Genomic DNA, 15245 nt, shown 5'->3' on the forward strand with positions numbered 1-15245 from the left:
ATTTTCTTAGTCATGCATGAGGATCATGAAGAGCGTCTCTTGAAAGTTCTGAAATGACTACAAGAATATGGGTTGAAGTTGGCACCTTCAAAGTATAAACTCTTTCAAACTTCTGTAAAATATTTGGGACATGTGATTTCTCAAGGTGGAATTCACCCAGATAAAGAGAAAACTGATGCTATTACAACGTGGCCCAGTGCCAACTACTATAAAAGAATTGAGCAGATTTTTAGGTTTTGCTGGATATTACCGGAGGTTTGTAGACAGATATTCTCTTATTGTAAACCTTTTGAATTCCCCTCTCGCTGGGGGTGGAAAAGGGAAGAAGAGGGATGGAAGACAAACCCTTGCTGCCAGATGGGATGAAAATTGTCAAAATGCTTTTGAGACTTTAAAATTGAAGCTCACCACTGCACCAGTTTTTGGATTTGCTGATTGGAAACTTCCATATATTCTTCATTCTGATGTAACTTTCACTGGACTAGGAGCTGCACTGTACCAGGTACAGAATGGAAAATGTAACTGGTTGTGCTAGCAGAGGATTGAGTTCTAGTGAACACAATTATCCAGTTCATAAATTAGCATTTCTTGCCTTAAAATGGGCCATTTGTGATAAATTTCATCATTTTTTATATGGTGCAGAATTTTGAACAATGACAGACAACAATCCTATGACATATGTGCTGAAGACTACAAAATTGGATGCAGTTGGTCACAGATAGGTGGCAGCTTTGTCACTGTACAACTTTGATATTGTCTATAAATCTGGAACAGCAAATGTAGATGCAGATGCACCATCAAGAAGGCCACATGAAGTTATACTAGATGACAAGGAAAATCTGAAACAATAGCAGCGTGTTGTTAGACTGCTTTCTCGAGCTCAGCCTAACCCTGAAGAGTGGAGTGTTTAGAACAATGAATTCCGTAAGGCAATTATGCAAACTTATGAAGTACAGATAGGCGCTGAAGCAGATAATTCTGAGGAAATACTAACATCTAGAAGCTCAGGGTTGTTGTATGCTGCTTTATGACAAAGACAGCATACCAGCATCATTTGAGAATCCAGACTTTTAGCCTGAAAGACCAGATCCTTCCAATTTTCACCCATTAGATTGGAAGAAGTTACAGAGACATGACAGATATATTGTTTGTGTGATTCATTTCTTGGAAACTGGACATAAACCTACTCTAGAAGAAGAAAAAAGAGAAGAGTATGAGTCAAGACTGTACCTACATGAGTGGCCAAAACTCTTCCTTTCTCAGGGAGTCCTGTATAGGAAGGTACAGTGGAGAGGAGAGACCACTGAACAGCTGGTAATCCCTTATACTTATCACTCTGGAGCACTAGAAAGAATTCATGATGAAATAGGCCATGTGGAATTTGAAAGAGCTATAGATCTGGCTTGAGACCGATTCTATTGGCCTAGGATGACTAGAGATGTAGAGAAGAAGTGTCAGACTTGTGAGCGCTGTATTAAAAGGAAGGCTGAAGTAGAAAAAGCAGCTCAGCTGGTAAATATTCAGGCTTTTGTTCCACTAGAATTAGTTTGTATCAACTTTTTAACTTTGGAGTCAGATTCTGCAAGAGTAAGAAATGTGTTAGTGTTAACTAATTATTTTACCAAATATGCACAAACTTATCCAGCTAAAGATCAGACAGTGAAAACAGTTGCTAATGTGTTGTGGGACAACTTTATCAGTCACTATGGATTTCCTAGGAGGATACATAGTGATCAAGGTGCTACTTTTGACTCTGAATTGATCAAAGAATTGAGTCAAATCGCTGGAGTGAAGTCACGCATGACACCCTATCACCCCAGAGGTAATCCGGTGGAACGGTTCAATCATACCCTATTGAACATATTGGGAACACAAGAAGACCAGAAGAAAATTAACTAGAGAAAATATGTGAAGCCTCTGGTACATGCTTATAATTGTACCAGACATGACACAACTGGAGAGTCCCCGTATTATTTCATGTTGGCAGACATTATTGCCTACTGATTTGTGTTTTGGAGTAAAAAAAAAAAGGACATGGTGTGGTGACACATCAACAGTATGTAAAGGATTTATGACAAAGACAGCAGTATGCCTATGATCTTGCTACTAAACAAGCTGTAAAGCATCAACTGGCTGAAAGATGGGATACCAAAGTGACTACATCAATTTTGGATCCTGGTGATCAAGTATTAGTGCACAACTTTAGTCTTAGAGGAAAACGAAAACTTGATCAGTGGGAACCAGTAGCGCATATAATATTAGAAGAATTAGAGGGAGATCTACCAGTTTATAAATTACAAGCAGAAACTGGAGAGAGACTTATAAGAACACTTCACAGGGATATGCTGAGACCCTGCTGTTTTATTAGAGCTCATGAATCTTCAGAAATTATACCCATGGACTCAAGTCCAGTTAGCAGCAGAACCAGACAGAAGGAAGCTGATGAAGTAGTGATAGAAGTAGAGGACAAGGAAGAATCACAGACTGAACCTATGTTTCACTCACAACTAAACCCCTTAACAGGGGAGTTTGAACCTAGGAGATATTCACTTTCTCCAGAAAGCCAACTGCAGAATGAATCAGATGATTTATCAGAGCTCTCCAGTGGAAGTGAAGAAACTTCAGCTATGTTAGAGATACCTACAGAAGCACCTTTAGAATCTCATAGGACTGAAAGAATAGAACCAAACCCACTAGATTAAAAGACTAGGTTCTAGACTTTGCTATTTTTCCACAAGATCAAGATCCTCAGTTAGTAGTGATGAAATGTCAGTATTGTTCTAAATTACTGAAGGGGAGTATATTTGTATGGCCAGTTAGAAGTTGTAATTTTTAATAACTGTTGGGACGTCAGCAGTTTAGCAGGGGAGAATGTAACCCATTGGTATATTTTTCTTTAAGAATGTTGAATGGAAATATTCCTGCACATACTCAGTACGGGAGTGAGATAGGGAGTGGCCACCATTTTAGGCAGTTACCAAAATGCAGTGTGGAAGAAGCTTGTTTTCTCCTCCCTGTAAGACCTTGAGCCCTTGAGACAGTTTAGCGGGGGGGGGGGGGTTCCTTTTGAATTTTTTAAAAGAATCATTATTTTCTTTCACAAACGCTATGAGTTCTTTGATTCTTTGTGTTCTTTTATATTGTTTAAAGGGTTGTTTACATTGTTCCTGTGTTGCTGGATCCTGATCCAATTTTTGAGAAGATTTCTGTGGAGCTGGAGTGAACAGAGTAGATCAAAAGATTAAACCCCCAATCCAACTGAAGCTAGCTGAGACTTTTTGAAACTATGGGAACAAGTTAGTTATGACTAACTTAAGTTCCATTGCTTTCAGTGGAACTTCGTCACAGCAACTAACTTGAGCTGGATCAGCATGTTCACTGAGAAAGAAACCCCACTGTGCTCAAAGGGTCTGACTCCAAACTCAGTATGAATGAGATTTCAGTCCTGGTTGGTTAATACACCCGTTAATGCTTGCAGCTCTGATATATTCTTATTACCACACTGTTACCAGCAATAGTTAGAAGCAACATAAAGAAGAGCCCTGCTGGATCAAACCAAAGGTCCGTCTAGTCCAGATGTTTCTCACCCTGGCCAACAGATGTCCATGGGAAGCTCTTTGGAAGAAGCAAGGGGGAGGGAATCCTCCAAAAGAATCTCCAAGAGCTTTTCCCTTGATAAAGACCAAGTGTCGAAACGTGTTGGGAATTCAGTTGGCGCGGCTGTTTCTTTTTTTACTTTGGTTTCCAGCTGTACAGCTGTTTTTTCTGATCCTTATTGGCACTGTCCTACCCCAGGACCCCACCCCTGACATCCAGTTTTTTAGAAGATTGCTGTGGAGCTGGAGTGAACAGAGTAGAGACTGATTCTTTCTTTGTCCAGCAGAAAAAGTCAAGCTTCAAAGAGAAGTTGTATTTATATTTTTGTTGTGGACTCAACCTGAAAAAAAACCAGACCGAACTTTGGGAGGGCTGTGCTCTGTTTTATTGTTTTGGTGATGTGTATGATTATACATGTAAAATTATTACATGTGCATTATTATTGTTTTACTTAAGATATTAAAATATATGTTAATTGTCCGTGAACAAACCCTTTGCTCTGAGTCCCTTTAGAGACCGTGAAGAAAAGTATTACACTTATCTAGGTCCTTGCCTAGCCCCCCTTTCTTGACTTGTAAATAAATGGATATTACAAAAATGCCATACATCTCTAGTACTCTCTTCTCTGTCTGTCTGTCTGTCTGTCTCTCTCTCTCTCTCTCACGTGCACGCGCACACACACACACACACACACACTACCACAAACTCCATAGAAGGCCACTACCTGAAACTTCCACAGCTCAGGAAAATGCAAAACACTACTTCAACTTTCCAGAGGATTTTGGTTAATGCATAACATGCATTAATGCATGGCCTTCCATGCATAATAATATGGAAGGAACTAAAGGAAAAGAGAGTTTAAAAAGAAGATGGCTAGAACAATTCAGTGACATGGGGGAAGGTACAGATAAAGGAAATAGCCAGGAAGTAATCTGGCACGGAGAGAAGAGAAGCAGCAGTGGACATGGTTAGAAGGAAATCTGGTTTCTACATCTCCACAGTAACTATGAATTAAAGCTGCAATATGTAATCAATTCAACACATCTTGACTTGACTAAAAAGATCCACACACCCCAATTAAACAATTTCTAAAAACATACAAATTAATACAAAGACTGCAGATTAAAAGAGGAATGGAGGGAGCAATCCTATGGCCACTAGTCAGCGGCTAGATGGCCATAGGATATCTGGTTTTCCGGGAACTGACTTTCACACACACACACCCTGCTTGGAAGAGGAGCACGGAGAGGCCAAAATGGGGCATTCCAGGGCGGGGAAGGTGGAAATGCTGGTGCGACACATCCTATGTGTTGTCTGGCAGCCTCCTTCCCCGCTCCGCCTTCCTGCGGCTAGACAGCTGAAATCGGCTGTCTAGCCACAAATGCAGGGCAGGAGAAGTGTGGAGGGAATGATCCCCTCCGAACTTCTCCTGCCCTGCATTGGATAAGCAGTCACCTCCGAGTTCAGAGGTGGCCGCCTATCCCCATAGGATTGTGCCCTAAGAGGAATTCTCTTCTGTACAAGGCAGAAAGGAGAATGCATGCTGCATTGGGAGGGCTCCTACCCTGAAAGTCAGCCTATAAATATTTTAAATAATTTAAATGAAATAAATGAAAGCGTCTTGAGATGATGCCCACATGATCTCAAATTAATTTAGAACTATTGTGTGTGTTTTCTTCATATGTCCATTTCTGCATAGTTAATCAGTTAAGGGTGCAATCCTATGCAAGTTTAGACAGAAAAAGTCCTACAACTCCCAGCATTCCCAAGCTGGCTGAGGAATGCTGGGAGTTATAGGACTTTTTTCTGTCTAAACAATATGCAAAGGATTGCTCCCTAATCGTCTGAAACTAGCATGAATCATCAACTAAGATTTTTGTAACTGGACATTGGCCCTACTTGTAAATGTTAGTGAACACCTCTTGAAACCACCCACCCATACACACACACACACACACACACACAGTGCTTGATAGAACAATTTAACATAAAACCATCTAATTGAATAAGAAGAGTAATGCAAAATATTAAGGAACAGGGAAGAATGATGGGATGAGAAGAAGGCCAATCTAAGCATTAGGAATGTAGGACTAGGAAATACAAATCAAGAAAACACATTGTATTTCGGCCCCTTTCAGAAGTGTCCTGGCACTTGGCAATGCTAGATTAAAGCCAGTCATGCAACAGTGTTTGGTGATTTGGAATGCACCAGCTTTGGGGAATGAGAACCATTTTTCAAATAGATGTAAAAACATGACCCAGTTCTCATAGATACATCAATGTCAATTTGAATTGGTTTGGCTGCAGTAGGGTTATTGTATAGTCGCTCAGGGGTGAGCTGAAGTCGTGCTCTGCCTTTGTGATTCTGAGGATCAGTTCTTTGTAATCAATAATCTGATCTGGACTACAGTTTCATTCTTTCCTTTCCCTTGAATGATGTGTTTTCATACAGATGTGACAGCATTTCTGGGTAAAGTGTGGAAGGAGCATCTGGAATTCTTTTATTAGTGTGTGTTTTTGGAGGATTTTGTTGTTGTTGGACCACATGCTTCTGTCAACTAAGACAGATCTGCAAACAGAAAGGAAGCGTCCTTTTATCAAACATGTTATTTTGTTTCTGAGGAATATATTGCCATGAAAGGTGGAGAAGGCAGAGTTGAAAACATTTGGCCCTTAGGTGCTTTCAGGGGGACTTCTAACGTAAGTCCCCCTGAAATAAATGGAAGCTGAACAGAAGCTGTACTTTGTGAATGGCAGTCTAGAAAGACTGTTGTGACGCTTGATTGTCTCACCATTATCCAAGTGGCCAAGATAGTCATGGAAGGCAATGTTACTCTGTAGGCACCCCCTCAACCTTGGTTTCAAAAAGCTGCATTGGAAATGAATAGCAGTCTCACTACTACTCTGAGGTTTCCCACTAGAGCAGCCTTCCACAACCTGATGTCCTCCAGATGTGTTGGACTACATCTCCTATCATCCCTAGCCAGTATGGCCATTGGCCATGGAATTATGTAGTCAAACACATCTGGAGGGCACCAGATTGGGGAAGGCTGAATTAGAACTCCCTCTCCTTGCAGCCATTGGAGACAAGTTACTGGTTTGACCAAGAATGGCCATAGGTTCCATGTTTCCTAAACTTTATAAGAAGACATTTTACAACAGGTTCACAATTTGATACAATCCCAAAGTAGCTTTAGCAAAGCTAAAACAAGTGAAGTCAAAGACTGGATTTGGTCTTGTTTTTTATTCGCTCAGTCACTTCCGCATGGACCAGCCCACGCCAGAGCTTCCTGTCGGCCGTTGCCACCCTCAGCTCCCCCAAGGTCGAGTCCGTCACCTCCAGAATATCATCCATCTTGCCCTTGGTCAGCCCCTCTTCCTTTTGCCTTCCACTTTCCCTAGCATCAGCATCTTCTCCAGAGTATCCTGTCTTCTCATGATGTGGCCAAAGTACTTCAGTTTTGCCTTTAATATCATTCCCTCAAGTGAGCAGTCTGGCTTTATTTCCTGGAGTATGGACTGGTTTGATCTTCTTGCAGTCCAAGGCACTCAGAATTTTCCTCCAACACCACAGTTCAAAAGCATCTATCTTCCTTCACTCAGCCTTCCTTATGGTCCAGCTCTCGCAGCCATAGGTTACTACGGGGAATGCCACTGCTTTAACTATGCAGACCTTTGTTGTCAGAGTGATGTCTCTGCTCTTAACTATTTTATCAAGATTTGTCATTTCTCTCCTTCCAAGAAGGAAACATTGAATTTGGTCTTACCTTATATATTTTCACCTGGAAGCATAAAGTCACCCCAATTTTTAGAGCTGGAATTATTTAATGTAGTCAAACTAGTACCAGTTTCTAAAAGTTGGTTGCAATGTAGATACACCCAACATCCTTGCACAAGAGACCAGTACCAATGTTTGTGATGCATCTCTACAGCAGCGGTAGACACACCTAGTTATTGATTTGCTGGTATAGTTCAGTGCTGGCCCAAGGCGTAACTTAAAAGTCATGAAGATAATTTTCTGGCACTCAAAGTTCATGGCAGTTTTTCTGGGATGTTATTTCGAAAACATGGGTGCTATGCAGCTTCCATTTGTTTTAGGAGAGGGGGGCATACATAGAACACCTGGGGCCCCAACGAGACATCATGGCATATCTGATAGCAGCAGTTCAGTGAATGGAAATGCATGCTTGCCCCAGTGATGTAAAAAGCAGGGGTTCTGTATGAAACAACAACAGGGGTATATGGGTAAGGGATTGCAGGTCCCCCCTTTTCTGTAGCTTTTCTCCCTGAAGTCTGCCATGCAAACTTCTTTTCCCCACAGCCAAGCTCCAATACCAGTTCAGGTGGGGAAAAGTGCTGGGGGAAGGGGATGGGCTATTAAAGGTAAACCCCAGGAAGATTCAGCTCCTACCCTTAGACAGGGTGAGTAACTTGTGGTCCTCCAGATGTTGTTGGACTGAAACTCCCATCATCCCTTACCTGTGCTGGCTAGGGCTGATGGAAGCTGCTGTTCAACAACATGGTTACTGCAAATACGGGCTCCCTAAATTTGGCACCTAACTGACTATCATTTCTGCCAAGAAAGGAGGGACACGGGCAGAGGTGTTGTCTCAACATGTGTACTTGGTAGTAACTCATTATCTGCCATTACACTAACCACTGGTGTGGGGAGTAGGGCAGTGAATAATCCTAACCCTAAAGAGATCAGAGGAGAGGTGTGGGGTAAACTACACAGCCGTAATTCATCTCTTGTATTGCATTTCACTGAGCAGAGGAGAAGGGAGAGGGGCGGGGAGCAAGCCTCCACTCATTTGCTGAGCCACAACAACACTGTTGATGATGTTCTGTTCTACTCGCAGGACTCCACCCACCTAACCTCGAAGTACTGCGGTTTCTGGTGCTGTTTGCCCCATGAAAGCGGGGTTTTTTTGTAATGTATACTCCACTTTTCTGACTGTGTGCCACTGGCGGACCAAACCCAAATTCATGAAAAACCAGATTTAGATGGAAGGCACCTCAGAAACCTTCTCTGTGTAGATGGGGCCCAGGACACTTAGTACAGTGGTGCAACCAAGCAAGCCAGTCTTCAGAGATTAAGAGCTTTTTTACATAAGGGTTTTAATAGCTGTATCTACTTTTGGTTTCATTGCAGAATTGAGATCCAAACTCTACACAAAAAGCTTTTCCTTTCCTGCTTTTCCGCTACATAACCTCTAGGTGACACTGTGCTATAGTGGAATAGCTCAAATACACAAGTAGGAAACTACCTTTTCTTTCACTTTCAGAAATAATACCTCATTTTCCCTGCTCTAAAAAACCCAGGGAACTGCTCTTAAAAAACAGAAGTGGAGCTGGAGGATCATGACATTGTCTAAAGAACCCATGAACAATTGTGAGTAAGGAATCACGTGTGCACAATAAATGCTTCATGTAGAAAAGCTTCAAGTGAGTCAGAGACATATAGTTTATTCTTACTTGCACCAGAGTCATCTGGGAGCCAAGAGCCAGCAAAATCTTCTCTGTCTTAGTGGGGTAAGGATTGTCTCGGTGCTTGTACAGCCATTGTTTCAGTGGCCGTGCCATGTCCTGCAGTGCCTGCCGCTTGTGCCTCACCTTCCCACTGTTCTGTCGGGTACTGCAAAACGAAGGGAAAAAGAGGCCCATTTATAACAAGATGGCTTGACAGCAATTAACTCATGACAGCCTCCTGTCTCTCAGCACCATAGGAAGGAAAGCCTTCGTTCTCAAGCTAATGCCAAATCTGAGCGGAGCGCCATGGGAACCACTCCACAGAATGTAGAAAGTGGATTGACTGCACGATGAAGAGGCACATCATGGTGAGGGTTATATATTATATACCCCATACCGAACAGCAGATGCACACTGTATCAGTATGAAAAAAGATATCAAGTTTCTTTCATGCTATACAAGCACTGCAGAAAACTGTACATTACTATTCATCCTTCCCTCAAGATTAAGGCTAAATTGTGCAATGTATAAATTGTACAATTAAACTGAAGTGCTAGAGACCAATTGCTTAACAGGGAAAAAAACCTTGCATTAGGAATTCAAGTTATTATTTAAATCATTTATTCCCTCTGCCTCTTACTCCCTCAGGTTTCAGAGACTGGATTGTATCTCACCCTTCATTTAATTGAAAGTGCAATTCCATTATCTATCTAGAAACATGCATGCGCGCGCGCACACACACACACACACTTAAAGTTGGAGGTACGGCCCTGAAGACAGCAATAAGAGTCAATAAATACTGAATAGTTCCTATTTATATGAATACTACATGTTCTGTGAGGAGAAATACCCATTATACAAATCTGTGTACACACATAATACTTTATGATCGATGACCTATTAACGTGAGTTTCTATTGGCTGTAGTTATCCACCAGTTTAAGAGTGTTTGACTGATTGTTCATCTGCCTTTTAAACAAATCTATCAGTTCAATATATGTGTGCACTGCCAAAACATTAATATTGATAGTTTGGGAGACATAGAAGGGTGAAATAACTACAACTGAACAAAAGCTACCACTAGCTTTCGGTATTGTTGTACTTTAAAAGGTGATCTCCCCTCCCCCCCCCCCGCCACCCAATGGCCTGCAACATCAACCTAAACACACAAGCCCCAAATGTGCCATTCAATCTCACTGTCCCACTCCAGGACCCCTCTCCTGACATCACTGGGTCCTGGCCAAAGCACTGGCTTCAATCAGGGAGACAGTTTTGCTCTGCCTGGCCTTCCCCACCAAGGCACCAGCTTTGCTCTTCCTACAAGTTCCCTATGCATGGGAGGAGTAAAGTGGACTCAGCTGGTGCCTCAAAGCACCAGGTAAGAGCACAGCGGCATCACTCTGCCTTCACCGTCCCCTTGTAGGGAAGGAGGAGTGAAGCGACTGGGCCACACCTCAGTCACTCTCCTGCCCCTCTCCCTTCAGGGAGAGGGAGGGGTCTCACTCAAAGCCTTGGGGGCTGAATGGGCTGGCCTGGTTGGCCAAATTTGGCCCATGGGCTGGAGGTTCCCCATCTCTGATATAAAGGAATTGCTGAAAAGCCCATGTATATAAAACTTTCTAAATAGGCACATCCATTATGTGCATAGCAGAGAGTCCGAATGTGCAAACTATGTATAATCACTCCTTCACATTTTGCAACAAAATAAGCTTGCCCCATCACCAAGGTAGCTGCATTTTCCTAACCTACATGAAAAAGCATCCCAAGTAACCATAATATTGAGAAACATATATATTGGGGTGGGTGACCTGGTACCCTCTAGATGTTTTGGTCTACACTGGCCATCAGCAACCAGTGTGGCCAATGGTCAGGGATTACAGGAGTGGTAGTCCACACCAGTGACCTACCCTGGATCTACATAGTCCCTACAAGAAGCAAACAAATAAGCAAGGAAACCTCAAGGCCATCACTTTGGGACACGAGGGAAAGGACGTGCCAAGTCACAGGCTGCAATAATTTGATCTGCGCTGCAGTTCTGAAGCCTGCCTCTACATGATCTCTTAGCTTCTTACAAAAATAAAAAAAGCCTTCCTAGATTAGGGAAGCTGTGGAAACCCTGCCTGACCTTGGAAGTGGGATTTTAAAAGAAAGAAAGAAAGAAAGAAAGAAAGAAAGAAAGAAAGGAAGGAAGGAAGGAAGGAAGGAAGGAAGACAAAACAGCATTTGCTAACAGAAAACATTTGGTACTTGACACAACGTTTTAGCCACTTCTTTTATGTCAGACTGGCCTACAGACACTTGGGGGTACACTACTGTAGTCTGTGTAGACTAGTGTAGTCTGTACACTACTCTTGTAGTGAGTCTTCCTGGGGGGGGTGAACCCCTATTCAAGTAGAGCTGGAGCAAGAGAGGGCAGCACAGCTGATGAACTCTCACACACAGTCCATTCAACTCTGCCTTTTCCCATGAACAGAACTTACGTTACCATCAGTGGTATAAGACCACTGATGTGTAAATCCCATTAGGACTCATGGCAGTGATACACAAGAAAGCACACAGCACCAGTGGTGAGGGGAGAAAACAAACACACAGCACCTCATGTTACCTGGACTCAGTCGAACATTATGCACTTCAGCAGGCTGCTGCACACAGAAGTCCAGGCCATGGCAGCACAGTCAGATGGCCAGTTATAGTGCCAAGGAGGGGGATCTGTTCAAGAGGTGCGGGCAGAGGGATCGACTCAGTCCTCCCCCATGGAGCCCAAGCCCTTTGTTGGGCGGTTTCAGCCATGGGAAGCAGACATAGACACCACCCCTTTTCAGATATGGTTGAAAAACAAGGCCTATGTCTGAAGGCACATGATGCTGCCACTTTGCTGAAGCCGAGCAGGCCTCTGTGTGGTCAGTGCTTCAATGGGAAGCCGCTTTATCATGGTGCAATGTGGAAAAGCAGCATATAAATTATGCTAAAGCAACCCCAAACTAAACATGATGGAAGAAAGGTGAGATATAAATATATTGAATGAAATAAATATCACCAGTGGTATTAACCCCTCTAAGGGAAGTTAACATATTTACAGTATTCGCTCCACTGTTCCTCGAAGGACTCGCAAAACAGCTTACGTTGGGTTCCCAACCAGGTTTCCCAACCAGGTGCTACTCGGAGCCAGATCTTCTTAGCTTTAGCAGTTCAACCATATAATGTTGAGCCATATCATGTGCTTGCGGACCACTCTCTGGGCTTAAGTTGTTCACAAGTGGTACCTCTAATTACCACTGGTGGTTGGCACCAGTGGGGGATCAACTCCCAATGCAAACACCAGTTCAGAGAACGGATATTCCTCAGGGCTGAAGCAGGGGAAGAAGGGTTACCTTCTCACTCCAGGCCAGTTGCGATCCTAATCCGGCTTCCCCCCACCCCAATGCTATTCGCATATTTAAAATCCTGTGCATTAAACATGCAGTTTGACCCCCCAGGATGGGCAAGCAGTTTTGCAGTGAAGGCAGCCAGGATCAGTTGTGAACATTACCTAGATTTTAAAATAAAAATGCCAACAGAAGGCATGGATGGGGTCCTGCAATCAATCCAGGACCCCATCTATTCCTCCTATTGACTCAAACATCAAGCAGCCTCTATAGTGCCAGGCTGATGCAGTTCCTCCGCCTGTATGAGAAAGTTTGGGAAATTTATGTATCACAACAATTGCTTAAAGGTGCTTGTAAATCTTTCTCTCCTCTGTGTGTGTGTGTGTGTGTCTCCCTCCCTCCCTCACTCGCAGATGCACACACACATGCATGCACACACACTCACACACACACGCGCGTGCACACACACACAGGAGAGTTCCAGATGGATGGTCTGCCACAAATGACCTTTGTAGAGATTTCCCCTGCCCCCAGCTAGCTACAAATAATATCAGGAAAGAAAGTCTTTTAAAACACAATAGCAAGATCCAAGTCCACATTGTTTTGTATCAAACCATCTGAACAGTATTCAAAATGTTGTAGCACAGGAGTAGCCAATCTGGTGCCATCCAGGCATTTTGGACTCCCACTCCCACAGACCCTGACCATTGCTCATGCTGGCTGGGGCCAATGAGTTTTGCCATCCAAAACATCTGGAGGCCACCCGATTGCCTACACCTGTTATAGCAGTTGCTTTCCTTTCCTCTCCTCCAATGCTCCCAGGCTCACATCTGTTTATGGTCTAGTTGCCACGAGAACACCACCCTCCTACACATGTCAGGAATCTACACATCAAAACCAGGCCAATCTTACGTGGAATTAAAATTTGGCCTCAATGGACAATCCAGCGATGATATGCAATTAGTATTTTAGACACACGTAATGGCCGATATGATACCTATTACCAGATAATGAGTTACACATGGAGCTCTTCACTGGGCAAAGGCAAAGGGTTGCTTGATGGAATGCTTGTACATTCCTATACTGAGAGAAGGCCATTCAGTGGAAGACATTAACAACCTAGCCTCATCTTTTAGGCAGGCCCTGGCTTTTCAGGCTTATCCCCTTTAACAAGTATAAAGCCCAGTCCTGCACAGTGGAAGGGAGTTCCATTGAGTCCAGGGGGATTAATACAGAGGTAAATTTGTACAAGACTGCAGCCATGGTGTCCGAAACAACCACATGCATGAGAATCACATACAACCTGATTAAATGTGGGGGGGGTGGGGGCAGGGGAGTTGTTCAACACACAGAACCAGCCCAGGACATTTTGGTGCCCGAGGCAGAAAACACACACAAAGGTATATATTTTAAGATGGGGCACAGAGGTGGATACTCACCTCTGTCCTCACACTAAAATGCCTGTACTTTGACGTGGATAGAGAGAGGTTATGTGGATTGAGACTGTAATACCAATTCTTTTCCAGAAGGTGCTGCTCTCAGGCCACATCTGCTCCTTGTTTCATCCCCACCCCCCCACCCCTTCTCACCTTTTTTCTAGCCTCTTGGGCTTTTTGCCTTTTAATATTTTATTTGAAATCTAATTCTGCCCAAATCAGCTGGTAATAAAATCTTGATGAAACACAGTCACCATCTTGCCAACCTGAAATGCCACTAGAAGTATGAGCTGATGCAATCTTTAAATTGGAACTCAACAGTAGAAATATTTTTCCCCAAATCTTTTGCATTTTGGACATCTCTTAAGCCTCTTATAATATTTATCAAATTATCCACATATTTGCAGCTTGATCTTATGTATGTTTAGTCTTAGGTCTGTCTCATTTTGTTCAGTGGAACCAGCTAGCAAATGAAAGTGTCAAATGTAATTGTCACTGTCAGTACTTTCTGCATTTAATTTCATTCTGACCTCACTGTTTACGATTCTTCCCCCACCAAATGTACTGTATATATACCTAAAACTCTTGATAACACTTCATGCATCTGATGAAGTTGACTATAGTCCACAAAAGCTTATGCCAGTATAAATGTGTTAGTCTTTAAGGTGCCACAAGACTCTTTGTTATTAGAATTATCCTGTTGAATACGCAATTTGGCATTCCCTTCCCCCCATTTTCTGCCTATTTCTGAACAAACATGACAACGTTTGGTCATTTGGGACACATAATTTAAGGTGTACTACATGGATTAGATTTTTAAAAATTCATCTCAACAGCTGTTCTAGCAATTAATATAGAATAATCTTACTAATATATCCCATTCATCCTATTTCAGGAAACTGTAATAAACTTGCAGCTCATACCAAACAATCCTTGTTAGAAATACAGTTTTAGAAAAATTCTAAAAACCAGACAAGGTGTTATATCCCATTTTAGTCCTGCTTAGACAGATTGAAATGAATGGGACTTAAGTCAGAGTAATACTGGATACAACCCAAGAACTACAGAGAGCAATAATCTTCCTGTCTTAATCAGCTGGGATGTCCAGTTAAACCAATGAACTCTGTATTAGTCAATTCAGTTATCATGTATTGGAGGTTCAGTACTTATCTCTTGTTCTGCTTCTCATAGTCATATGTAATATCATGTAGTATTTCCTAAAGTTTATCACTATGGTTTTCTTACCTCTGGACTGGACATTTTGAATTTAATGTTTCCCCTTGAATTACTCACAGCCCAATCCTATACACGGAAGCCCCACTGAATTCAGAGGGGTTTTCCTCCAAGCTAAGTGTGTACAGGATTGCAGCCTTATTCTC

The 15245-nt window shown here is 42.6% G+C and overlaps 1 protein-coding gene across 13 annotated transcripts in view; it reads right to left on the reverse strand.

Moving 5' to 3' along the window:
• The window catches only part of MKX (mohawk homeobox), a 105932-nt gene that overhangs the window by 69491 nt on the left and 21196 nt on the right, over positions 1 to 15245 (reverse strand). For all 13 annotated transcript variants that reach the window (XM_084859119.1, XM_084859121.1, XM_084859129.1 and 10 more), the window contains one exon: positions 9073 to 9232. In XM_084859119.1, coding sequence (XP_084715245.1) covers positions 9073 to 9232 — 160 coding nt within the window. The remainder of the gene's footprint in view (positions 1 to 9072; positions 9233 to 15245) is intronic.

This window comes from Heloderma suspectum, chromosome 5, assembly GCF_057233095.1.
Source record: "Heloderma suspectum isolate Gila_16-S chromosome 5, 16-S_ref, whole genome shotgun sequence".
Lineage (NCBI taxonomy): Eukaryota > Metazoa > Chordata > Lepidosauria > Squamata > Helodermatidae > Heloderma > Heloderma suspectum.